This window comes from Amphiprion ocellaris, chromosome 14 (assembly GCF_022539595.1).
Source record: "Amphiprion ocellaris isolate individual 3 ecotype Okinawa chromosome 14, ASM2253959v1, whole genome shotgun sequence".
In the NCBI taxonomy this organism is placed as follows: Eukaryota; Metazoa; Chordata; class Actinopteri; family Pomacentridae; genus Amphiprion; species Amphiprion ocellaris.
Window position 1 is genome coordinate 30,332,201 of NC_072779.1, and position 11,772 is coordinate 30,343,972.

At 42.7% G+C, this 11,772-nt stretch overlaps 1 protein-coding gene across 1 annotated transcript in view; it reads right to left on the reverse strand.

Annotated features, from left to right (window-relative positions):
• Positions 1-11,772, reverse strand: part of rad51d (RAD51 paralog D) — a 36,494-nt gene that overhangs the window by 16,764 nt on the left and 7,958 nt on the right. The window contains exon 3 of the mRNA XM_023274668.3: positions 10,067-10,185. Within this exon, the coding sequence (XP_023130436.2) occupies positions 10,067-10,185 (119 nt within the window). The remainder of the gene's footprint in view (positions 1-10,066; positions 10,186-11,772) is intronic.

Consider the following 11,772-nt stretch of genomic DNA (forward strand, 5'->3'; position numbering starts at 1 on the left):
GATGGACACTATGCTTGGGGTTCACTCTATCTTAATTTCGGAGGAGGCTGGGGTTTCATCGTTGGCTTACATGCACATAAGGCTCTTTCATGCATTTCATCCCTTATAAGTTCAGCCCAAAAAACCCCCCAAAATAACCTTTTATTTCAGAAAACGCTGCTTAGAGAGCATCCTTCATGTTTATTGGCAGTATCTGTCTGTATTTAAACTGACCTGATGCAAATGATGCTAGGTCATAACCACCTCAGAGGTCACATGGGTCTGAAAATCAGAAGTGCGATGACTTTTTTTAAACAGTTTTTTCATGATTTCCTAAATTTAACTACTGTTTTAAGCCTTTGATGTTCATAAAAGCTTTTAAATGGTATTTGATTTCAGGAAATCATCTTGCTACCCCTCTGATAGCTTACTATTTGAGCCTAAACTTGGTAATGTCACATCTCATACTGTTTTTATCACCTTGCAATGGTGAAATAATGTCTTATTTTTACAACCAAAATGCTCAAAACAGTGCTGGAACCAACTACTATATTCATTCATTTTCATACATTGATTGACGTACGTTCATTCTGTGTCAAAAAAACTAAAAAAATAACTATATTAAGCACTTTTCATCACTGTCTTGTCTTTTGCAGGGTAACAGGTGACCATAAACTTTGACAAATACTAACACATACACATAATGTGTAGTGGAAGTACAGTTGTCTTCAGTGATTTATTTCAGTATTATATCATACCATAAGTAACACAACAATTCTTTACATTTAAGTACCTGGGACAAGCAAATGTTGGGCATTTTTGCTGTTGTTTCTGTTGAGCATCTAGTTACTTATTTATATCAGTGAGGTTTCCATCAACACAAACTTCAAGAACAGGAATCTCTGTATATTTTTATTTGTTATACTTTCATTTTAAACTGTAAACTGTTTTGCTGTATAGCATGCAATTAAATGAGTTTTATTTCCAAAATTAGCTTGCCATTACATATTCTACACTGAAACGCCAGTTAAATAATGATGCAGGGTAATGAAACATTTCTGCAGTAAGTCCAACTTCCTGCAACTTTTTTAGACCGGTTTTCTATTCAGTAATCAAGTAATTAAGATGATGAACAGAGAGCTGCTTCTAATATTTTCTGTACCTCATTTATTATTATTATTTATATCAATAAGGTTACAGCAACAAAAACTTTAGCCTCAGAATTAGTCATAGTTAGCATAGCATGAAGTAGGATTTAGAGAAGGGCTGCTTTATTTAACGTTCTTTGATATCTGGAAACTAGTTCATCAGCACGTATTGCTAGTTTATTAGCAACACCTACCTAAGTAATAAGCTTTAGATGCTGAACAGAGAGCTGTTTCCTATATTTTCTGTACTTCATTTATTATTATCATTATTATTTATATTATTAAGGTTACAGCTACACAAAGTTGGAGTTGAAGGCAAATCAGGAAATCATTAAAATAGCATAAAGTAGGATTAAGTGGGATTTATTGGATTTCTGAAAATTAGCTTATCAGCACATATTAAGTCGTATGCTAATTTATTAGCAATACCTAGCTAAAACTAATGTAGCTCAATAAGCAGTTCTGTAGTAATAACCTACTTTATTGTTTGATAGGTGGTAATTGAATTATATAATAATAATTAGGAGGCTGAACAAAGAAGTGTTTCTAATATTTAGTCAACCTAATTTATTATTATTTACATTGATAAAGTTACAACAACACAAACTTCATCCTTTAGAACTAAAATTAAATCAGCAAATCACTAAAACAGCACAATGTAGGATGTTTCTTTTTATTGGTTTATTTTAATTTTACTTTATATTTTCAGCTTTTGATCTATAATATATTATACAATCAACTGCCAGTTTATTAGGAACATCTAAACTTTTATTTTGACTACTTTCATGTTTTCTGAAACTACTTTGCACAGGTGTTGATCAACTTTGACAGTAATTTACAGGCCAAGCAAGGAAGTGTTTCTAATATTTTGTCAACCATATTTATTATGAGAGCTATCAGTAAGTTGGCAGCATCGCACAATTTTGTCTCAAAATTAAGCCTCATTGAATCCACTAACCCTAACCCTAAAAGATAAGATCAGATAACCCTATATTTGTCCAACAGTGAAGGAAATTTGTGTGTTACAGCAGACAAGATAGTGTAAACATTTAAGCAATGTAGTATAAAAATTTGTAATAAAAGTACAAGATCTACAAATAACCACTATAACAATAATTATTGCACATATCAGTGGTTTTGCACAGATTTCTTAATGAATAGAAGCACTGATTTATAAGTATTATTATTGGACAGACTGACTACAATGCACAAATTGTTCGTAAGTAGAGAAGTAACAAATTTGCGGGTATTTTAGTGTATGTGGAACAATAAACACTGCAGGTAGAATTTCTGGGAGTGCTGTTGTGTTGGACATCATTTCTTTGACAAGTGTCCCCCATAAACTTGTATCTAAATAAGTGCATGCTTAATTCCTCTATCTGCAGAATCCACACAAATCAGTTAACCTCTTCACCTTAAACTATGAAAACAAAAGGAATCGTTGTTTTTTGGGGTTTTTTCTGATGGTCCATGCAGTTCTAGGTGTCCCAAATCAACCTGGATCTAAATAAGTGCATGTTTAATTCCTCTCTCTGCAGAATCAACACACTTTACTGAGCGTTCAAGCTGAAACCTCACTCATCAGTTCACCTCTCCACCAGTAGAGGGCAGTCAAGACACACACAAGTCACGCAGACTTCACCCACATGGCTGATTCAGTTTCATATCACTAATCCAAAGCACTAACTAATTTATGAAAACCACTTAAAAAGAGCCACGGAGAGAGTAAAAACACCTGTGGTCATTAATTATGCCGAAACAGTGAGTTTAACTGCAGAAATGGTACCACGTCATAAATTATAGCATGCCGGCCCATTTCACACATTTGTCCAGAAGAGTCTTGTGTCCTGGCTAAAGAACGTTTCCCCTCTCAGAGTGGAGGATTTATCTACTGTTCTGGGCGCCGTGACTGCAGACAGACAGCTGCTGAATCTTGTGTTGCCAGCACAAATCTGGGTGCCAACATTTCGGGCTCTGCTGTGTCTCAGTTTTACAGGTTAATTGTGAGCGCTGCTGTAACACGACGCCACACCGGTCGCAGAGGGAACTTCTGGTTTCTTTCAAGTCATTAAATTTTGATTCTCTGATGCACCGCAAGAACGTCTTAAAGGACTTGTCAGTGGCGTGTTTTACTTTTTTTTCTCTTTCTTTTTTTTTTTTTTTTGTCTGCATTTGTTCTCATTGTTTAACTCCACAAAAGGGGAGTCAACATTATATGAGATTGATGCATATTTTAGTCTTGCAACCAAATATTTTAATATTTAGTGCATGTGTGTGACCATCACCAGCCCTCCCTGAAAGCTAAGCAGACCTTCTTTATTAGAATTCCCTATTATGAGCCAGGGAGGGCAGTGCTACACCTCAGTGATGTGTGGGGGAAACAAAGACTGGACAGGACGAACAGGACGAACAGGATGAACAGGGATAGAAAATAACAGGCGTTGCTATTGCAATTAAAGATTGTAAGGTGGTGTGTTATGCCCAACTACTAACTGTCCATCAATAGAAAAAGAAAAAAAAAATAAATAAATAAATAAAAATTTGAAAAAAAGAAAAGAAAACCAAACCAACACAAAAGAAAAAGAGATTCAATAATAAATGAACAAACGGTACTGAGCACCATAATTGTGTGTGTCTTGATAGTATAGAATAGAATAGAATAGGCCAGAAGAGGATGCTAGTGCGAGAGAGAATGAGTTTAGGGTAGAGACTGGAGAGATTCTCAGCACATTCTGGCGGGACCCATCATTTGCTGAAATGGGACTCGGCAGTAGCTGGCGAGACCTGATCAAACATGCAAGTGTGAAGAACCCCGAAGCCCAGAACAGCAATCACAGCAAGGCAGGGCCAAGCCAACAGGGCACCCCTCCCCCCAGGCAGTAGGAGCCACAGGGCGGCACCCCCAGAGAGCCACCGGGGCCACCGTGAACGACGAGGACCCAGAGAACAAGAGGGAGCAGCTACCGACACCCCCAGCGCGCCAAGACCGACCCAGGCGGCCCGGGGCACGAGGACCCACCCGCCACCCAAACCCCCACCCCCCCCCCCCCCCCCCCCCCCCCCCCCCCCCCCCCCCCCCCCCCCCCCCGCCCCCCCCCCCCCCCCCCCCCCCCCCCGCGGGGGCCAACGGCCCCACACAGCCAGGAAGCCAGACACAGGGGCCGAGCGGCCCACCGAAGGGGCGGCAACCAGCCCATCACAAGGCAGGCCACCACCGGGAGCCGGCCAGAGGAAATCGGAGCCGGGACCCGATGCGAGTCCAGAGAGTAAAAATGGACAGTGTGGTGGGGCCCGGCGACGCCAACAGGGAGGCACCCCGCATACCCCCCGCACCAGGCCCCAGGCGAGCGCAGTACACCCAGGGCCCCCACCCCCCGCAATGCGCCCTGACAACCCACCGGGACAGAGCCACCACATGCCACCAGCCCGCAGCACAGCCACAGCGCCCACCAAGACGGCCAATCCAGCCCCCCGCAGCCCACCAAGAGCCATCGCACCTGCCCGGACCCGTCGGGCACGCAGGAGAACCCCCCCCGACCACAGCCCCCAGGTCCCGGGGACCCCCCAGCCACAGCAACACGGATGATGGTCCACCCCCGCCACCCCATAGCCATAAGGGGGCCGGGTCCCACCAGCGAGGCCATATTAGTGAAATCCCCCCATTACTCCCTATTAATATGTCTCCCGATCCCAGACTGGAGACATTATCCCTGCACCGTGATAGTGTAACCCTGAGTGTCATGTGGTGCATTAAAAGTGGGGAGGCTGGGCGAGGCGTCCAGGGGGCGGGCCAGAGGACCACAGAGGATGGCTACTCTGCAGCCTACCCTGGCCCAAGTTCCCTGAGCCGTCCCAGACCTACCCCTAAGGTGTGAGTGTGTGTGGTGCATTAAAAAGAAATTAGAGAGCAGGGGAGGCAGGCAAGAGGGTGATGGGGAAGAGACAAGGCCGTAGAGCCCTGCCATCCGCCCCACCACAGAGCCCATCGTTCCTGCCCCCACCTGCTCTCGGGGCCCTAGCTGTTGTGTCCCTATATGTGCCTAAGAGTAACTATATACAGTGATGTGTGAAGTATGTGAAGTGCACAGTAAGAGGCAGTCTGGTGTGGATCCGGCCCATGAGGACAGAGCAGCGGGGGAGACAGGTAGTAAGACCACCGGTACTGATGCAGAGGGCCCCCAGAGCCCAGAGGCAAGAGGCCGAGGTGGGCCCACACGAACCCGACCGGCCCGGCCAGCACCGAAACCCCCAGAAGTCGCAGCGCTGGAGCAGCGCCCCGGCAGACGCCGTAGCCCCACCACGGGCCAGCCGCATGCAGCACCCTGCCCCGGAGGGAGGACCAGGCCGCACCACTAGGAAGCAAGGGCCATGAGCCCCCACGCCCGCCCCGGAGCCGGCACGTCCAGGATGCAGGGCACCCACCCCGCAGCACCACCGAGACCCCACCCACCCCACCACACCCAAGGACAGCACCGGGCCCGGACAGAAGCCCCCAGCCAGCAGAAACTTATCTCCAGTGGCGGCACACAGGCAAGTACCAAGGCCTGTGCCCGGATGAGCCAGAGCCACCCCCCCAGAGAGACCACCCGGCCCCCATGCCAGACCCCCAGGCAGCGGAGGGCCCCCAGCCCCCCCAGGGGAGGGAGAGGGACGAGGACGAGCGGCCAGGCAGGAGAGGAGGGAGGAGGAGGGAAGCAGAGCAGGAAGGGACAGGGGAGCGACCGGAGGGCCGACCCACCCCAAACCCCAGGGCCAGCCAGGGCGCCCCAGAAGAGACCAGCCGCCGCCACCCCCAAGGCCCCGGGAGAGCGCACAGACCCAGCAGACCCAGGGCTCAAAGGGAGAGACACCGGGGACACCCACCCCCAGGCAGAGGGGCCCGAGCCACGCCGGCCCCGCAGAGCCAGAGAGCGACCCCAAGAGCAATAGGAAAAGGACACCATTAGTGCATGCACACAGCCTTGAAGTCCATGGTGCCATCCTACTTAAAAAGGTAGAGGGTTAATAAACTGAAATAAAGCAGACAGAAGTCAGACCATACACACAGACAGAATAATAATTACAATTTTATGAGGGAAGTGGCATACGCCCACATACAAGCGGAGGCTATAGATTAATATTTATTGATTTAATAAATGGAGACCATTTTTCTTTGAAGGAATCCAATTGGTTTTTTCTGATAGCAGATATTCTCTCAAGTGAAATGTGTTCTGTGAGGAGGTTCAGCCAATGGATGATGTTGAGGGCTTTCTTATCTTTCCAGTTAACTAAAATAGTTTTTTTGGCAATGGCGATAGCTGCAAGTGTGGGTTGGATATGAATGTCTGGAAGGGCTGTTTGCGTTAGATCACCAATTAGGCAAACGTTCGGGGAATGTGGAATCCCGCAGTCCAAAATATTGGAGAGTTTCTGCGTGATTGTTACCCAGAATTGATAGACGGGTGTACAAAGCCACAGAGCGTGAAAGTAAGTGTCCGTCATGTTTTGGGTGCATTGCGTACATGTGTCTGAGCGTGAGAAGCCCATTTTATACAGTTTATATTGTGTTATATGTGTTCTGTGAAGCACCTTAAATTGGATCAATTGTAAGTTGGTGTTTTTAGTCATTTTAAATGTGTTTTCACAGATTTGGGTCCAAAAATCAGAGTCAAAAGATTTGGATACGTCTTTTTCCCATTTTTGAGTTGGTAGGTGTATAGAGTGTGTCTTTGAGCGTAAACTATAAATTTTTGAGAGATTCTTCTTATTTCTTGGAGAGAGTTTCACAATGTAGTCGACAAATTCAGGTGGCTGTAAATCCGTTGGCTGTAAAGTAGTCTGAAGCGATGGAATTCTACTTGTAATAGTCTTCTTTACCTGTAGGTACTGAAGAAAATTTCCATTTCTTATTTCAAATGTTTGGAATAAGTTTATATATGTCCTAAATGTGTTATCATCCAGAAGGTGATGGAGGTGAGTGACTCCTCTCTCTGCCCATGTGCTGAAATAAAGAGCTATTTTGTTGTTTGCAAAATCAGGGTTGTGCCAGATTGGGGAGAGTATACTGGGTTTTAATTGAGAGCCTGTGATTTCCAGTGCTTTCCACCAAGCAGACAAGGTGGAAGCGATCATAGGGTTCTTGAAGCAGGAGTGATGTTTAAGAGCAGAAGAGATAAAGGGAAGGTCAGAGATTTTGATCTGGTTACAATCTAACTGTTCTAGTTCTAGCCAGGAGTTATATTCTTCATGTGGATGTATCCATTTGGTGAGATATTGTATTTGGTTGGATAAATAATAATACATGAAGTTGGGAGCCTCCAGTCCCCCTTCGGATTTATTCTTCTGGAGGGTAGTCAAACTGATTTTAGCCTTTTTATTCTTTGAGTAGAATTTACCAATAGCGGAGTCTAACGATTGGAACCACTTTGATGTGGGTTTAAATGGAATCATGGAGAAAAGATAGTTGATTTTAGGTAATATTTTCATTTTGACTGTAGCTATTCGTCCCAAAAGGGAGATGGGGAGGTTGTTCCAACGCCTCAGATCATCACAGACTTTGTCCAAAAGTGGAGTGAAGTTCAGGTGAACTAATTCTGAGAGTTTGGAGGAAATATTTATGCCCAGATATCTGATGTTGCCAGTAGGAAAAGAATAATGCGAGTTTTGGGCTGCGGGCTTCCACGAGTTTTCTGTTAAAGGTAATATAATTGATTTTGACCAGTTGACGGAGTAGTCTGAAAGACGCGAGAAGGTTGTGATGAGGTTAAATACTTCCTTTACTGAAGTTTTGGGTTCTTGTAGATAAAGTAAAATGTCATCTGCGTATAGGTTAATTTTATGTTCAGACTCCAGAGCGCAGATACCTTTGATATCGGTGTTCTGACGTACAGCTGTTGCTAATGGTTCGATAAAGATCGCAAACAATAAGGGAGAGAGTGGGCATCCCTGTCTTGTTCCCCTTTGCAGACTGAAGCTTTGTGAAGTGATCCCATTAGTGGTGACTGTAGCCTTGGGTGAGTTGTACAGAGCTGATACCCACTGGATAAATGATTCTCCGAAGCCAAATTTGTGGAGCACAGCAAAGAGAAAGGACCAATTAACTTTGTCAAAGGCTTTTTCTGCGTCCAGTGACATAACAATAGCTTCTTTGTTGTGGCGTTGCGTCAAAGAGATTAGATTTAGAAGTCTTCTGATATTGTTGGTGGAGTGTCGGCCATTTATAAATCCTGTTTGATCGCTGTGAATTATTGATGGGATGATTTTCTCCAGCCTAGAGGCGAGAGCTTTTGAGATAATTTTGATGTCGGTGTTGATTAGTGACAGAGGTCGATAGCTAGAGGGAAGCGTAGGATCTTTGTCTGGTTTCAATAATAATTTAATTGCAGCTGTATTCATGTGCGGACTGATATAACCATTATTTTTAATCTCTGTCACTGTCCTGAAGAAAAGGGGTGCTAACATTGACCAAAAATGTTTAAGAAATTCAGCAGGGAAACCATCAGGACCAGGTGCCTTGCCTGCTGGCATACTGTCTAATGCACATTGTAATTCTTTCATAGTCAATGGAGCATCTAATATGTCTCTGTAATTTGACGTTAGTTTGGGCATGTTTAAATTGTTGAGAAAATTATCTATATCTTCTATGTTTGGGTTAACTGCTGCTGAGTATAAACTCTGGTAATAATTATAGAAGGTCTGGTTGATTTCCTGAGGTGACTGAGTATATTTTCCTGAGTATATTTTCTCTTTCAGTGGAAAGTAGTCGAGCTGGAGGCCAAGTTAATGCAGTTGATATATCAGAGGCCACTTTAGGATGCGAGCCAAATGGAATAACAAGCAAAAGCTAAAATGTTCCTTCAGTGCAAGAAGCTATTTCCAAAACACTCTGTACGCTGTATTTTTAACAACAGCAACCGAGCTCCTGATGCATATTCCACCGTCACGGTTCAATGTAGATTGAATTTTTTACAACATTGATTGCAGATGAAGGTTTTAGTTTGATAAAACAGATCGAAAAACATCTTTGGTTAATGCATGATGCTATTGACTTTACTTTATGCAGCCCCTGTGCTGGTCTCTGAGGCTGGAGAGCAACTATTGCAAAACATAATGAAACCATCCGCTCACAAATGAATGTGAAGATAAGATAAGCTCAATATCAGTGGTTATGCACAGATTTTTTGATGGATACAAACACTGATAGAGTACTATCACTGCACAGATGGTATGCAAGTAGAGAACAAACGAAATAGCATATATTCTAGTGTATGTGGAAAAATAAATACTGCAGGTAGAATTTCTGGAAGGAATATTATTCAACCACTAAATTGAAAAAAAAACAAAATTACAACATTTATTAGAGCCTTAAACTGTTAAAACAGAAGAATCGTTGTTTTCTTGTTGTTTTTTTACTTTCTGATGGTCCATGCAGTTCTGTTGGGAAAAGGAACCAAATCTAAGCTTTGCTAGGTGTAAATATTTCTCATGCTTGCATCTCAACATTGATTGCAGATGAAGGTTTTAGTTTGATAAAACGGACCAAAAAACATCTTTGGTTAATGCATGATGCTATTAACTTTACTGTATGCAGCGTCTGTGCTGGTCCCCGAAGCTGAAGAGCAACTATTGCAAAACTGATTGCAAAAGTGAAACCGTCTGCTCACAAATGAATCTGGCACAGTGTAAAACTTTATTTCATGCCCTTTGACTCTCAGAGCAGACAAAATATTGCTGCCACCACAAACCAAATTAAAGACTTTAATCTGATGGCACCGCTGAAAAAGCCACCATATGAGTAAACAAGCTTGACAAAACCCCGGGGGTGTGTCCTTGGGAATACATATTCGATTTTGAAGATGAGCCCTCCTTTAAGCTCTCGTGGCGCCGAGCCCACCGTTAAATCCTCCGGTCCCTGGAAGACAATGCAGCGAGCTCTGCTGTGTGTGCAGAATCGTCTTTACCTGGGATTTCCGGTGGAGAGGATGGCTGTCGAGCTCAATAGTTCCTCATACAGATCAGCACCGGACACGGGAAACGCTGTGTGTTGGGCCAGCAGCACTCGGCGGATGGCGAGCAGAGCCTGAAATACAGAAATGACAGCATATGAGGCGCTGGTTTGGCTGCGCTCGTCTATCTCAACCAGAGCTGCCAGGCTGTCCAGTTCTCTGCCCAATTAGGTCGCTTTGATTATAATCCAGAAACAAAAAAGGTGATATTTTGGCTTGTTTTGGTGCAGTTAGAAGGTTTTCTACAACAATGGCCTCACTTATCATTCGGGGGATATTTAAGCTGAATAGTTGAGCTTAATCTTGGTAATATTCCACCTCGTAGTGCTTCTATCACAGACAAATGGTTCAGGACAGTGCTGGAATCAACTGATATTTTCACTATTTATGATCCTCATGAACCTGTTCAGTCTGGGCCAAAAAGGGGTACTTTTTTGAACTTCTTTGCAAATTAATGGGTGTCCAAAAGTGTTCAAAAACACAGACTAGTGGAAGAAGTATACCAAGAAGAAATGGAGTGTTTAATGCCAGTGTTATGTTGTACCATTGAATAAATTTTGTTTAAACATGGAATTTCCCGCATTCTGGTGAAAATTAATGCACCAATTTAGTCTTTTCTGGATCAATTCATGCTGGAAATATAAAAAAAACACAATATTCAAGCGCAAAGTAACAAATTAAAGTAAAATGTGGATCTAATTACACTGTAAACAATAGATTCAGTGTTTGTAAGAGCTCATATTTCTGTAAAAATTGAGAGTAAATAAACAAACCTGCCTTGTTTCCTCTTGGTAATGCAAGTCCTCAAACTTACGACGCTGCAACAAGCCAATTTTAGACATTTTTGACCATGACTTTTAATCAAATATTACATTAACTAACTCTTCTGTGTCTGTTTCTGTTCAGCAAATGGTTCAGGAAACTGTTTAACAAGGGAAGAAATGCTAACATTTCTGAGTTTGAAATAAAGGAAAACTTTAAATATTTTGTGTTTGTATTATGTTAAAGAAGAACCAGCAGCCATGCAGGCATTTTCTCCTGTATACAAATTTATTCTGGTGAATCTTTATGCACCAATTGTACCTTTTCTGCCTTAATTTATGCTGGAAATATCAATAAAAACACAATATATAAGCACCAGGTGACAAATTAAAGTAATATTTACACTGCACACAATAGATTCAGTGGTTTTATTAGCTACTAATTCAAATTTTAAGGGCAAGAAAATGACCTGAGGCATTATTTAGCCTCTCGGTAATAGAGAGGTTTTTCTAAATTCTCATGCTTCCCTCGTGTTTGTATCACATGCATTTACAAATTCTTATATTTAAGATTCTGCAACAAGCAGATTTTTGCCTAATAATTTCAGAAAATAATCAATTATTAGACTAATTGTTGGTGACTCTTCTGTGCAGCAACTAATTCAGGAAACTGTTTACATACTGCAAGGGAAGAAACACTAATGTTTTAGAACTTGAAATAAAGGAAAACAGAAGATTTTGTGTTTGTATTGTGTTAAAGTAGAACCAGCAGTCAAGCATGCTTTTTCTCTAGCAAACACAAAAATTCTGATGAATCTTTATGCACCAATTTTGCCTTTTATTCATTCTTTTACAGTGAAAAAGTGCTTATTCGTGTAAAGGAAAACCCAAAATTCAGGC